The 16,064-nt window shown below is 41.6% G+C and overlaps 1 protein-coding gene and 1 long non-coding RNA gene across 7 annotated transcripts in view; one reads left to right on the top strand and one right to left on the bottom strand.

Moving 5' to 3' along the window:
• fam53b (family with sequence similarity 53 member B) overlaps positions 1-16,064 on the bottom strand; it is a 130,712-nt gene that overhangs the window by 94,194 nt on the left and 20,454 nt on the right. For 3 of the 6 annotated variants that reach the window (XM_059947734.1, XM_059947736.1, XM_059947733.1), the window contains exon 2: positions 1,782-1,987. The exons of 2 other annotated variants lie outside the window; for them this stretch is intronic. In XM_059947734.1, the coding sequence (XP_059803717.1) occupies positions 1,782-1,856 (75 nt within the window). In that variant the 5' untranslated portion in view covers positions 1,857-1,987. Of the gene's footprint in view, positions 1-1,781; positions 1,988-12,659; positions 12,796-16,064 lie in introns of those variants that run through there. One more of the 6 variants, XM_059947735.1, reaches the window with a different exon arrangement.
• Positions 757-12,701, top strand: LOC132379613 (uncharacterized). The gene is made up of 3 exons (XR_009507488.1): positions 757-1,142; positions 7,110-7,170; positions 12,648-12,701. It is a non-coding gene; the product is annotated as an uncharacterized LOC132379613 (long non-coding RNA).

The raw sequence follows: 16,064 nt of genomic DNA, 5'->3' as shown, positions 1-16,064 counted from the left end.
GTAAAGATCACACTTGCTGGGATACATGCTGACAGCTGCAAGAACTTGCAACCTCGACTGCTTCACATACAGAAACACAACAATGCTGTTTAGTGAACATTGAAGTTGAACTGTTGCTCTAAATTTGACTTCCACAGACTATGCCAGTGTAACTTGCAATGGTGTTTCACTGTCAAAGTTTGAAGCAAAAATTTCAACAGAGAACTTGTGAAAACTGATGTAATTTTCAGAGTAATCATTTTATGAATGGTAACATTTCAAAGCACAGAAATTCTAATTCAAAGATTCAAAGTACCTTTATTATCAAAGTATGTATGCAGTATACAACCCTGAGATTCATCTTCCCACAGACAGCCATGGAACAAATAAAGTTAAACCATGGAATCTGTCCAAAGAAAAACATCAAACCCCCAAAGCACAAAAGAATTGTGCAAACAGCAAAAAAGTGAGCAAAACACACAGATTAAAAACCAACCGAACCAACAAATCATCCATCCAGTCCAGTTCAATGTAGCTCTGTGTCGTCTCTGAACTTCAGGTCACAGAATCAGTCATGCACACACACACTTCTTTGCCTCTTTAACTGGAGTAACTAGGTAGATTCATGCTTCAATTAACTTTCGAAATGAAGAGATCTCAGGTTTTGGTCTGTTCTTATTATAAAACATCATTTTTTAGGCTTGTGCACCTGTACTAAAATTAAAAAGACTTTTTACCTCATTCTGTTTGTTCTACCAATCATGTCCAGCATCCATTTCAAAAAAAAATTAGGGAAGAACTTTACCCTTCGATGTTACGGTACAAGAGGCTGGCAGCCAAAAAATGCATACTGGAAGCTCAGTCACAAGCAGCTGTTGATTTAATGAATGAAGGAAATCATAATAACTTGTGCCCAAATTTGTGATAAATGTCTCTGCCTTGCCAAGCTCTTATGCCCAAGCATTGAAAAGGAAAATCTGCCCTTGAAATGACCATCAATTGGATTTTCCACACTGCTGCATTCATGCACATAAATGCTGCACCTGTCTGCATAAGGCATGGCAACTCTGTTAAAAACATTCACTCGTCTTTACAAATCAACAACTTCAAGTGCTCATGGTAAAAAAAAAAGGGATATCGCTGTCCAGGATACCTCGTCACAGGTGAGTGATGTTGAAGGCCCGGCAGAAATAAGGAGCAAAAACCAAGGCAATAACATCTCATACACCAAGCGCAAATGTGTTGACTTTAAAATGCTGGATATAAATAGAGCTAAAATTAGCACTAATGGCGAAGCTTACAGTTTATATCATGTATTGATTTTAAAAAGATTCTTCCCAGAAATCTAACTCAAAAACCTGCGCTTAAATATTCGTTGTAGTTCCTAATGCATGACCAACTCCAAAAAATGTGAAAATTAATATTAACTAACTTTCCTAAACTATTGTATATTATTTCAGCAGCTGCTCCAATTACCAGGGTAACAGCTGCAATTATTGTATGACTGCTGTACTGGCTTTGGGAATGATGTAGGCCTCCATGTATTATTGCAGGGTCAAATAAAAGACTTCAACCATCACAGTGAAATCAAAATAAATTACACCAACAAAACAAGTTGATATTAAATTTACATATTAAGCACTGGATGTTCAAAAGTACGGTACTGAAAGTTGATAAAAACTATACTTTAACCTTGAAGCTGTATAATACAAATATCTGTGGAAGTTCTGTGGAAATATTTATTTATATTTTAAAATTAAATGGTTAAAAATCCATACATATGGCTTAATTAATGAGCTTACCAGTTCTCTGGTGAAAATGTGAATACCATAATCCAAGCTGCTGTTTTCCAGATCTTTCATTAAAAGAGTCACCATGGTATCACAGTCAGCTCTCTGAGTTCATTAGACTGAGGGCCGTAGTAAGTAGTCACCATGCTAAGCCACATCTTCCACTTCAAGAGAGACTGAGATCTAGCTGGGTGTGTACTACAGCAGGCTCTTCACAACTGTCCAATACCATGGAGAGAAAGAGAGAGACAGGTCAGGCTTTTTTTGTTCAATAAATCCAAGACTGAATACTTGAAACAATAAACAAAGTGCTGGCAAAGTGTCAGGCAGCATCTACAGAGGGAAATGGACAATTCATGCTGTTTGGGTCATGATCCTTCATTGGGGCTGAAAGTTAGAGGGAAGATAACAAGTGAACAAACAGGGTACAGGTGGAAATGAATACATAGCATCTTTCAATGCTCTCATGAAAAACACTGGAAGTCAATAGTTAAAGATTTGAGAAGAAATATTAATAAAATTTCTATCTATTTTTATAACTATTCTCCTAAAATGCCCTTATATTGTTGGATAAAATTCAGATTCAAATCATTTATTCCTTGAAACATACAGTGAAATATGCCTTTTGCATTAACATTAGCCAACCCAAGGATTGAAGTCACAATGATCTTTCATTAAAAAATGCATTTTAACCACATGTGTTAGTACTTCTACATTGACATAACATTTGCAAAAGTTTTTATTTTATTTTAAATGAAGTCCCATAATTTCTTCAGGCACCATTTTTCCTTCCTGCAATAACAAAGTCTGATTGTTTTGATCACTGATTTGAGATGATGATTAGCTCAAATGTTCTCCCTCATTGTTAAATAAAGATAACTTTGAGCCTTGTTCAACTGACATCGCTGTTCTTAAATGTAACATTGAAAATGGCCTCAGAGGAAAACCATCATTTGTTCAAACTATGGATGAATCCAGCTGATAAACTTTACAACTGCTATCGTGTACAAACTTAACAACCAGATGCCAAATGATTTACTTGTTAAAGCTGAATGCATCAAGGCTCATACTTTTCTCATTAGGAAACTTGGAATCAAGGATGACTTCATTCCACTCCATTTATGCTCAGAGGGAGTTGAAGGGTCTTGGAAGGGCATGGTAGTTGGAGGAATTTCATTCCACTGTTTGTACTAGATTTCCATATACTTCTGAAGAGACTCGGGGTGCTTTGGGTTTCCGGATACCCCTTCTCCATTGAAGGTCACTGGTTCGAACCTCAGCTGAGGCAGCGTGTTTGTGTCCTTGAGCAAGGCACTTAACAACACATTGCTCTGTGACGTCACTGGTGCCAAGCTGCATGGGTCCTAGTGCCCTTCCCTTGGACAACATCAATGGTGTGGTGAGGGGAAGGCCTGCAGCTTGGGCAACTGCCGGTCTCCCATACAACCCTGCCCAGGCCTGCGCCCTGGAAACTCCAGGCACAGATCCATGGTCTCTCGAGACCGACGGATGCCACCACATTGTTCACTTACAGAGCGAGTTATTCCAATACACCCGCAAAAATGTCTACATTGCTCCAAGGGGACTTTGATAAGATCCTTAAAATGTTCTCCCTGCCCTCCAGGAAATCTCTTGTTGTGATAGAGCTAGGAGCCAAGTGTTCATTTCCGAGGTCCAGCATGAGGCACATGGACAACAAAGACCTCGTCAGAGCTGCTTGAATGTGATTAGAGACTTCCTGCTGAGCATCCCGGCCTGGGAAAGAAATATTCAGAGGAGTTTGTGGATTCACTGTTGATGGTAATTCTCCAGTGCCTTGAAGGTCCAACTGTAGGTCAGCCATCTCTATAAAGCATGCAGGGAAGTGCAGATTTTGGCTGGTAAATTGACCATGAGCTTTTATTGAGTATGAAGAGTCATGAAAGGGCACAGTGGTTGGAGGAATTTTGTTCCTCCAACCACTTTGAAGGCTCTTTATCTAAGTTGGCAAGGAACTGTGTTGCACAGTGTGCAGTGTCATGATCAGTGTCTGCCTTCACTGATTCATGCCTGTGGAAGAATGCATCATCATCCACCGGGACATACTGCAGTCTTCCAGATTCAATATCCAGTTATGCAACTTAAAGCAACTTGATCTTTCTTTCAGTCTGTATAATATTTGACCATTTCTTCGGTCTTCCATCTGTGACTTTGACTGAGTTTTCCCCTCTCTTTCCTGCGGCCAAGCTATTCGCAGCACACAACACAGACCAAAACAAACTTAATGTTCTTCTGAGTGCCATATAAACACATTTTGTCTCAGTCTCAGAGACAATATTCCCCAGTCTTCTCTGCTACTGAACTCCAAAAATGTTTTCTCTTTTCCTCTGTTCTGGTGGAGTCTTGGAACCAAAACATTAAATCTGCATCTCTTTCCACAGATGCTGTGCGGCATGCTAAGTGTTCTCAGTATTTTCTGATTTTATTTCAACTTTACAGCATCTGCAGTTTATTTCCATTTGCCTTCAGCGAAGTGGCTCTTACGTCACGGAAAAGCCAAAGTTTGCCGAGGCTTCATCATGAATTTTGATCATTGGGAGTCAATACTGGGCCATGGGGGCAGCAGCAGAGAAGATCACTGAGTGCTTGTTGACATCAAAGGCCTTTGTGAGGTCGAAAATGGCTTTCAGAGGTTGGTGCTGTCCTTACATTTTTCAAGAAGCGTGCTACAGATGACGTCCATTGCACTTGAACGATGGAATCCTCATTGTAATGCCCCAAGAAGCTCTTCAGCCATTGGGAGGAGGCAGACAATGGGGATCCTCATCATGATTCCTGTGACAGCCAGAATGGAGACCCTATCCAGGCATCTAAGAGAGATGGTTATGATTACAGTATCCCCATGGTCCTTTAGCACACTCTCCTCTTCCTAGAATGGAGAGATGGGCAGTGAATTCCTGCTAGTGTTTCTCCATCATGTTTCACAACCTCAGCAAGATTCAACCTGCTGCGGAATCCTTGAAGTTGCTTCTCCGTCATTGGATACCATTTTGTTTAACCTCTTCCTTGTCCAAGCTAGTGCTGAGAACATGATGGCTAATGTGCTGTGCATTGGAAGCCAAGGACGCTCGCAACATGGGTAAAGCTCCTTAACAAAGGCTTCTATATGCCTTTCAACAAATATTGACTGTTTTTCTGTCCTTAAAGAATGGTTCTTGACCCTAAGTGACATGGGACCTAGAGGTGGCTTTGACAGCAATAAAGAATCCTCACATGCATGACTTTCAGATAGTTGCTGGATGTCCTGCACTCCTATCTGTCTACTTTTGTCAAGTCATTAGTATTACTGCTAGCACTCCGCCTGCAAACACTTGTAGATCTTTTCTTTCCCCCGAAATGTAATGTCATTTCCATTAAAAAATAATTTACATTCACAATTACTTTGCATCTGGACTTCCTGGGCACTCTCCTCTCTTCTGTCTCTGTCCCAAGCATCCCACTGTGAAAACTCTATCTTCTCGGCACCTCATAAAAAAAAATTGGCTGACTCCCAACCAAGAAAGAAAGTCCACAATGCCCTGTCCACCATAACTAACAACTGTGTACAGACTCTTGGCTTCTCTGCAAAAAAAAATCACTGCATATACCACTTTAAGACAAGCAAGCAGAAGACAATAAATTGTTAAAATTCAGAGTGATGCTTATTACATCAATGCTCCACTATTCAGGTTCAGATTCAGATTCAGATTCAGTTTATTGTCATTTAGAAACCACAAATGCAATGCAGTTAAAAAATGAGACAACATTCCTCCAGAATGATATCACAAAAGCACACGACAAAACAGACTACACTAGAAAATCCACATAACGTTTGGCAATCCCCAATCCAGAGACTGGTGAGACTGCTGCGTATTAATATTGCGCTACCGTCTTAGCGCATTCCCCGGAAAGGAGCTCCAAATCCACCAGACAAAACAAGACCAAAAACTAAAGCTACAAGACCTGCACAAAACCACATAGTTACAACATATAGTTACAACAGTGCAAACAATAGCATAATTGATAAAAAAAAAACAGACCATGGGCACAATAAAAATAGTCCAAAGACGTTAAAGGACTATAACTTCAAAATAAATCACCACACAGTTTCCACAAATCCCCAGGGTCCCGACAGACTCGTCATCCCATGCCGGCGGCAGAAGGGAATACCCCTGCTATGGATTCCACGGCACCGCCCGAGTCAGCCTCGCAGACACAGCACACAATAAAAGTTCTGTCAAAACCAGCCTCGCAGACGCAGCACACACCGCCAGCGACCTGACCGCAGCGGTCTCCGAGTCCGTCGAACCTCCGAGCTGACAATCCCCTCCGGCACAGCTTCTCCGAGCACCATCCTCTGCCGAGCATATTAAGATGGCCCCACCAGCGGCCATCGGCAACGTGACCCCAAGGACTAGGGGCCTGTTCTTCCCAGCAGATTCTAGATCATTAAAAGGTAGCTTTTCTTCTCAAAGTTTAAGTTATCTTTCTAAATTTACATAAATAAATTAAAGAGTGGTGGTACCTTCACCATAAAGTCTGCCTTTTTGATTTGGCTTCTGAAAAAAAACTTGGGACATTATTAACATAAATATTCTACTTGCCACTAAACTGGTCTTTTGGATTTGAAAACACATAGCAGTTTATTAACTAACTGCAGAGTAATAGAAAAACTCAAAAAGCAGTAGTTTAAGAATTCCTTCCACTATCATAGCAAAGCACTCAGGTTTCCACTTGACACTGGAGGTTCTATTAGCATCCATTATAAATCAGTGAATGATATATTTGAAAAATGTCAAATGAAAGCGTGCTGCTGTTAGCCCAACTGGTAATTTGTCCTGTACCAGGAAAAAAATTATTTTCCACTTGATAAAGAGTACGTTTTCCAGGACTTAGATTAACTGGATATAGAAATTCAACTCAACAGACAACACCTTTCAACTGATTCAGAAGCCTGTTGTGTCAAATCCAATAAAAAGCACAAAAACACCTCCATACAGTGTTGACCTGTTGGATGTAGACATATTGCTTCAGGCATTAAACTTAGAGCTCATCTGTTTTCTCAGTTGGAGATCTTTGGAGCACCACTGCAGTATTCTGAAGGGGGCTAAGAGTTTTAACGTTAATGTTGCGGCCTACATTCTACCCTCAATCTGCACCTTAAAAATAGATTTATTGGTCCTTAACTCAGTGTACTTGTGGGAACTTGCTGTGCCCAAACAAAATATTTTACCTGCCTTTTACCAGAGACTACCGTTTGCTATACAATGCATTCTGATTTCTAAGAAAATCTATTACTGCAGGCCTTTCTTTCCTCCTTAGAACTAAAGAACTCGTGCATTCCAGTCTTGAAACAGTGCAGCATTTATCAAATTCACTTCAGGTAAGGTTAACTTACATGAAGGAAGGAAGCCCTGAACAATGCAAAGACCAAAAGCAAAATAAATAATAAAGAAAAGATGAAACAATTCATTCTGAGACAGTTTTATTTTAAATTTCACACCTGGTTGTGAAAAATTCAAATTGGTTTCAATAACCACTCTACTCAAAAATTTCTCTCCTTGATTTGCTTTCACCCTGCACCCAGCTAAAGGTAATGCTTGCAGGATTTTCTCTATTAGTCACGAGGTAGGACATCACATACATGTCTAATAACATTGTAGGAACCACGTATCTTTTCTCTGTTTGCTTTGTATTCTGTGCTGCACATTTATTATGTTGATTATGGTAACAAGTCACATGGGTTAGGGCGCAGTTAAAACGAAGGGAATAAGTTATATGTTCGTGCTTTGTTCTGGGCAGTTTGATTCTGGGAACTGCTGGTTGTCATATCTTTTGATGAACACTTAATTACGTTTAAGTTGCATGCATGTCTGCTAGCTACTAATAAAGGATTGAACACATTTCTTTGACTTTGTGGAACAACATTACTGGATTGACTGGAGGGCAGGTCATACAAGGATAACAACCGGTGCTAGGTTGCCAGCAGTGGCAATTGGTTTGCTAGAATTGGACAGCTGGGAACTGTCCTAGTGCCTCATCACTAGGTAGGACCATGCACAGAAACAAGACCTCTGGCCCACCAAGTCTACACAGATTATCAATCATAGGATTACTGTGCAGTAGGCTACCACCCAGCTCGTCTTGTCTTTACCAGGGTTAGCATATCCTGTTCTCATTTGTCCTTTGATATTGGTCAATTCCTTGCCGAATCTGTAATGTCCATGAATTCAATAGTTCCCTGTGGTAATGCTCCAGTATCTAAACATTCCCTTTCCACTTCCATTTTAACATATAGTTCTTAATAATAAGCCCAAACTCACACATCCATCACGAGCTGAGAGGATTACCAGTAGGGGTAAAAACGCCAGAATCTTTCCCACATCTGCTGACCACTTTAAAAGGTACAATCCAGGGCTGCTTGCAATAAACACAAGCCATCCAAGGTCATAGCCAATTGATGCGATCAATACCACAAATTATATTCAACGAAAAATGATTTATTTTGAAAGGCTCCTAGATGAACTGAGGTAACAGTACAACTCAGTAGGAAACTCTTTCACTAAAGGAGGAGTTCTCATCTAATCTACTTCAAGAAGCCTAAGACCTCCCTCCTCCCATAGGGACTTGCTCGTGAACACCAATAGCCCACTAGCCCCTCACCCAAATGAACTAGAAGATGCCTCTTTACAATGCTGTGAGAACTATAATAATTTATATTAGAAACACAGCTAAATATTTTGGTGGAAAACAAAAGATGAGCTACTTGGTGGGTCAGGCAGAGTCTGTAGAGGGAAATGGACAACAAAGTGATGGGCCTTCCATCCAGACCAGGGCTTCCCAGCCTGAGTCTACCCACCCCTCGGTTAATGGCAAAACTCCACAGCATAAAAGAAGGTTGGGAACCCCTTCATCTAGACTGAGGGGTGGTCACCAGCATAAAGAGACGATAAGAAGGGCAAAACGAGAGCTGTCAGGTAGATGCAGATGAGAGGGGCAAATGGAAAATGAAGTCAGGAGGTGGAGAGAAGAGTAGAGTAGGGGTGGCGATAGATAGGAGGTGATTGAGAATTTATTGTTCACGCTGTTCAATCTCATACAACCCAAGAGGAATATGAGATGCTGATCATCTAGCTTGTTCGTGGCTTCACGTTTGCAGCAGGGAAAGCCAAGGATAGAAGGGCCAGGACCCTGCTTATTTCTTGCTGCCTCTAACTACAATGCACCTCCTTCTCCTTCTTAACTGAGGCCAAAAACTAAGGTTCCCTAAACTTGTTTCCCTTGCCTTTTATTCTGACAGGAACATACAAAATGTTGCACTCTCAATATTTCACTTTTGAAGGCATCGCACATACCCTGGAACCCTTTGCCAGAAAACTATCCATCCCTCTCCACAGCTGCCAGATCCTTTCTCGTGCCATCAAAATTGGCCGTTCTCCAATTTAGAATCTCAACCCGTGGACCAGTCCCATCCTTCTCCATAATTATCTTGAAGCCAATGGAATTATGATCACAAGATTGTCATGTTCTGTCTGGTGTAAATTCGAAGTCCCCTTTGCAGACGGTGCCAAACTCCCTTCTTGCTCTCTGAAATACTTATGGAGATGTTTCATAAATCTGTGATTAAGCACAATTTTATGTTCTATGAGAGTAAGAAACCACTCTGTTATGCCTACTTCTGACACTGGCTGCTCTGTTTGTATTAGCAATCTGTATTAGATTGAATTTGTGTGTGTGTGTGTGGAGGGAGTGGAAATCAGCATTTTTAGAAACACTCTTCTGACTATCTACTGATCACAGCCTTGGAAGGGGGTGTGTGGAAGCAGGTGAGAACTGATGAAGAAAAGCTGTTGCTAAAATATCTTAATAACGAGGCACTTGTCAACAGCTTGCAGTCTTCAACAACAGCACATCTTGCAGACATTGATTTAAAAGCGAACTCTGGAGAGTAGTCAAGAATTTACTGTAATCTTTCGTTTTATTTGTATTAGATGTATCATCAGTATATCCATGATGTTTGTGGTTATTAACGTATCACTGTTTCAATCTTCACACAGTATCAGTAGAAGGTTCTGATGTACAGCTGGAGACTAATTGTAAAATATTGTTGAGTTATACTTGCAGTTTTGATTCATACTGTTATCAGTCCACATGCTGGATGTTGTGATCTTAGCTCAACTGGATGTTATTAAGAAAAATATTTATATAACTCAGAAATTTAGCAGTTTATCGCAGTCGGCCATTTTTTCTCCTCAAGCCACACCATAATAATGTTAAGTAAACATGCAATGTTTTAATATCCTAAAACAAATTCTCCTTCAAGAGGGCCACAACCTTGTCATTGGGTTTGGAAGCTTGCATGCCTTAATGACCCGGAGAGCTATGTTGACTGGAGTCAAGGCTTTGGCTCTTGGTAGGGTCATAAGTCAAAGGGTAGAGGACATACTAAGAGTGGTCCACCAGTCATTCAGGTTCGGGAGTTCAGCTCAGGACTAATAACCCTGACTGGTAAAACAAAATTGTTTTCCCACATGGAAGGAAACAGCAATGAACGATCCTTCTACATCTGAGTGTGACAATATTCCAGAGACTTCACCTGGGACTTGCATGGCTGACAGTAATGAAAATGAGTGGAAACTACTGACATGATAAAGAAAACCTTGAACACCACCAGAGATGGAGGACCTTTACCGCTGTCCTAAATACCAACGATGTAAAACTAGTTCTGCTGATCAACCCTGTGTACGTTGTCAACAAATTTGATCACATAAGGCTAATTTGTTTGAAAACGGAGAATGAAATGCAAGAACTTACATTTTGGACTCACTTTACATCAGTCTGGAATTTTCCCCCAACAGTTCCAGGAACAATTTAAGTTTGCACAGATGAAATATTTCCAGCACCAGACAGACATGGACATATTTACAATAATGCATGGTGAAAGTCAGCCACATATTTCCGTTGTTCCTCCAATCCCGTTCACACACAAACCAACTAGGTGTTTATATTGCAGTTTGCAACTGAGTTACTTGAAAGTTTTACTTAGTCACAACTCCTGCTCTATGCTTGAGACCACACTGGAGACTGACTGCTCATGCCAAAATGTGTTGTCAATCATCACTGAAGCTTCTTCTGACCTCCACTGCTGTTTCAGAACATTCCTTACCATTAGTGTATATGCCATGCCTCCACGGACATTGTTGCAATGTGGACAGAGGTTCACGTGGAAGAAAGAGGCATGGAAAGGTCTGTAGGAATGCCAGGCTTCACAGCTCACTGCTCCGTGAGGTTTCCTTGTCTTTGCACTGAACTGATGCGGTGGCCTTCAACTAACAGGCAACTGGACCACTGCAGTGTTGACCGACTCCTCGGCTGCAGTCTCACTTTTGCAAACTTCAATCCAATGCTTGTTTTTGTTGTTTGCACAGTTTTTTTTCCCCTACACATTGGCTGTTCAATGGTCTTTTTTTTAATGGGTTCTATTGGGTTTCTTTGTTCTATGGTTGTAAGGAGACGAATCTCAAGGTTGTATATAATATACATACTTTGATAATAAATGTACTTTGAACTTTGACTGATTCTGACTCAGAGCAGAAAAAGTGTTCACAAAAGGTTTATCAACACCATGGCAGTCAGCACAGAGAGTGTTCAAAGATTCAAAGGTACAATTTAACATCAGAGAAATGTATACAATATACATCCTGAAATGCTTTTTCTTCGCAACCATCCACGAAAACAGAGGAGTGCCCCAAAGAATGAACGACAGTTAGATGTCAGAACCCCAAAGCCCCCCCCCCAGCTCGTCCCTCCCGCACATAAGTGGCAACGAGCAACAATCCACCCCCCCCCCCCCACCAGCAAAAAAAACATCGGCACTGCCACCAAGCACTCAAGCGTGAGCAAAGCAGCAGCAAAGACACTGACTTGTGGTACCTAAAGACTTCACATTTCACCTGGTATTCGACATGCCATAGATTTTCTCTCTCTCCCAATTTCCCAGCGAGTGTGTCCACTACAGTCCAAGCACTCGGTTTGTAACCATGCTTGGAAAGTTGCAGGTCATGGTAACAGTCACAGTTACCTTCCTAAGCTCAGGATGGTTCCAATTGGACGAAGCTAATACATGCCAGATTTCACGGCTTGCAGTTCTCCACAGCACTGAGGTCACTGGCATCATCTCTAGTTTTGATTTGGAACAGATGATGTGTGAGAGCTTTTCTGCTTTCCTTTAAGTTCAGCCCATTCTAAACGATACCTCTCTGATACTCTGTGCTCCCATTCGGACCCCAGAGCTCTTCATGAACCTTCCGTTCACATCAGAATTCAGGTCACGATGGACCCTGAGAAGAACCTCCTGGCAGTTTTAAGGCAAGAGATCATGGATGCTCGCAGGTCTCCATTAAGAGACAGTGGCAGTATCATCTTCACACCAGACTCTACCAAAAGCTGGATACTGGGCATTAGGATTATCTTCTTCTTCCACGGGTCCAACACTTTGACTTCTCTAACTACTCTAGTTAAGTGCCACTGTAATGAACGCCATAGCAGCAAAAGAAATCCAAGGGAGATTGTTGCTGCCCATCTGAAATAAGATGTGGTTACAATCAAAATTCAAAGAAATCTTATTCTCAAAGTACATAAATGTCAGCATTTATGAGATTCATTTTTTGTGGGCATACTCAAGAAAACTATAGGACAATAACCATATCAGAATTAATGACTGCCTAACTGGGTGTTCAATCAGATCAGTTGATTAAATAGATGTGGTTGAAAGACTAAAATCCAACTCTGAACTCTCAAGTATCAGCACTTCATTGGAACCTTCCAGTACTCACTATACACAGATCTCCCTCTTCTCAGCAGTCTGTTCACCTGAGGATGGAAGAAAGCGGAATCCCTCCTGAGGGACGTCAGCAAGAGGAGCAGAAATACGACAGAACGAGGAGGATTTGGGCCTTTTCAGTAGCACGCAGCAGTTGCACAGGAAGAACTGAACGGCAGGAGACACAGGCAGGAAATTCTATCTGGGTCAACAAACAAAGTGCTGGAGCCATCAGCAGGTTGTGCAGCATCTAGGGGAAGAAAGAAATTATTGACATTTCTGGTCAAAGCTTTGCATCAGTGCCTGCACATTGAATGTGCTCCAGATGCCAGCATTTTTACGTCTTTTGTGACTCAGTCCTACCTGGTTGTCTCTTAGGAACTGTCAAGTAGATTATAGATTGTCCACATCTACAGTATTGTACAAAATTCTTATACATTAGCGCCTAAGACTTTTGCACAGTATTGTAGTAATTTTGTGTACTGCACTGTACTGTTGCTAGAAATAAACAAAGACATATGTAAGTGATGATAAACCTGATTCTGATATGGCTCTCTTCTGGACTGAGAGTGGGAAGGGGACAGGGAGAGGGGAATCATAGTTGGGAAAAGGGGAAGGCACCAGAGAGACATTCTGTAATGTTTCCTTCTCTGCCACCTGTCCCGCAACGTTCCAGCCTCACTATTCCCAATATCTTTTGCTGCCACCAGACCCACAAACTCGCTTTCTGCTCCACGTTGACAAATACAGTACTGTGCAAAATCCAAAAGCAACCAATATGTGCCTGAGACTTTTGCACAGAAGTGTCCAAAGCACAAAAGGATCCAGCAACATCTACCACTTATTAACACACGCATGTTAATAAACAGCGGCTTTGACCTTATCTCCACAGCCAACTACATTTTTCCATTCTCCGGCAGCAGGTCATTCTGGGACAAGCAAATGAAAGATACTCTCAAAATAGTGCAGTGTTCATTACTGTTCCCAGCACGTATTCTCTGGCTAGGCACTGTGTAAAATAAATTATTGCACCCAGTATACAGTGCTAGGTCCAAACATCATAAAAATATACTGAGCTAAAACACCAGAACTCAGCAGGTCAGGCAGCATCTATGGAGGTGAATAAACAGTCAACATTTTGGCTGAATATATTGAGACTGTTATTTGGCTCAATGATATGGAATAACAATGGTTACTGTCTCTGTAATGGCCTCTTAGAATATCAGGGAAAATTCAAATCAGCCTGGGTGGATCACAACTATTACTTCTAATACCACTCTCCACACAGGTCAAACTACTCGTAACAAGCGGTTCCAACCATCAATCAGCCAATCCTGATGGAGGGTCTCGGCCCAAAGGGTCAACTGTTCTGTACATGCAGCCTGGCCTGCTGAGTCCCTCCAGCATTTTGTAAGTGTTGCTTTGGATTTCCAGCATCTGCAGATTTTCTCCTCATTAGTCAGCCCGCCAGACTGCAATCCAGGATAATTCAAGAGTCTTCCAAGAGGTATGTTGCCAGGGCCAACTTCACCGGTAAACGAGCAGTCAGAAAGATGCCACGTTATGTATCAGCGAATTGTCTGGTCAATGAAAAGGCACTTTGAAGCAAAGTGAGAAAACCCTGTCGCTTTCCCCAGTAACTCAAAAACTGCATGGGATCATTTATATGTAGAGGCCAGTGCCTAGAATAGTGGAATATTGGCTTTCTTTTCAGATCGGGCAAGAGAGGCAGCCACAGGTGTGTGTGGTCCTACCAGAAATGAGAGCCAAACGACGAGCTCATCAGAATGGAGGCACTGCCAACAGTGACATCTGAATGCCTGGCCATTTCTGAAGAAGGAAGAACCTATTCATAGCATTGTGTTGGCAGCAAAGACTTGCAATGACTCAATGATTCTGATGGGTTGATTCCTATAGCCATTTTGTTCCAATGGTAAAAGACTCTGCAACTGAAATATGCAATGCCAGGATATCCCATGAAAACTATGGAATAGGCCATGCAGTACAATGCATCGGTCTATCCCAAACAGATACTTCACTCACTCTTCATAGGTTTGTCCCTTTCAAATTAAACACAGTACTGTGAGGCACGTATACCGTATATAGCTAGGATGCCTAAGACTTCACACTATACTGTATTAGTCAATGTGAAGCAAAGGATGTTGGAAATAGTGAGGGTGGAGTGCCGCATGAGGGGTATGGGACAGGTGCCAGAGTAGGGGGGCCAGTGGCGGAGGGTGGTGCAGGTGCAGACCCCAGAAAGGCCATTTGCTTCCAAACAATTGGCTTATTGATCATTACAGCATGTCTCTCTGGTGCTTCCCGCTCCTTTCCCCCTTTCCCAACCAATGATTCCCCTCTCCCTACTCCCTTCCCACTCTCTGTCCACAATAGAGACTGTATCAGAATCAGATTTACCATCACTCACACATCGTGCAGCTTGTTTTCTTCTTCGCAGCAACAGTACAATGCAATATTTAAAATTATTAAGGTACTGTGCAAAAGTCTTAGCTATATATGTGTACCTACGACCTTTGCACAGTACCATATTATTGTAGAGAATCAAATGTTTTATCTACAATGTAAAAACAGAAAGAAATTTATTAATATCTGAACATAAAAAGAACTCTGTCAACACACGTTGTTGCCTTGGGAAACCAGCCAACATAATCAAAGACTCCTCCTACCCCTCTCATTCTCTCTTCGCTCATCCTGCACCCTCTCCACCTTCCATCAGGCAGATGATACAAGAGTTTGAAAAGACGTACGACCAGCCTCAATGACAGCTTCTATGCCATTATTTTAGACTCTTCAATGGACCCCTCGTACAGTAAAGGTGAACTCTTGATCCGTCAATCGATCCCATTGTGGCCCTTGTACCCTATTAGTCTGTCTGCACTGCACATTCCCTGGAACCGTATGGCTATATTCTGCACTTTGTTCTTGCTTTTCCCTTTGTACCACCTCAGTGTGCTTATGTTTAGAATGATCTGTATATATGACATGGAAAATAGATGTTTCACTTTATCTCAGAATGTGTGACAATAATAAACAAATTGCCAACTACCATGAAAAAAGCCTTTAATCTCGAACAAAATAAATTGAAATATAAACAGAAAACATACTGCACAATTTATAAGCTATTTTAAAAGCCCTTGTGCTTCATCATTCTCCCTGTATTGGTAAGCTGCTGTGCTCCTTTTGGGCTGCTGGAAGGCGCTAACCTTCTAGTGGGAAAAGCTCAAGTCCATGATGAACGGTTACTTTGGAAAGTCTGCTTCCACTGTTCCACCAGGGTTGCAATTTGGGGATCCAAAATGAGGCACAGGTGACGGTCTATAATGGGAGAAGAAATCCAAACATCCTGATCGGAAGAGAGTGCTTCAAGCTACGCAATTCTCGTTTTTCAGATAGACACAGCACAGAAGTCTTTTGGCCCATCAAATGCTTGCTAC

Source organism: Hypanus sabinus, chromosome 22, assembly GCF_030144855.1.
Source record: "Hypanus sabinus isolate sHypSab1 chromosome 22, sHypSab1.hap1, whole genome shotgun sequence".
Lineage (NCBI taxonomy): Eukaryota > Metazoa > Chordata > Chondrichthyes > Myliobatiformes > Dasyatidae > Hypanus > Hypanus sabinus.
This window is presented reverse-complemented; position numbering and strand designations above follow the sequence as displayed.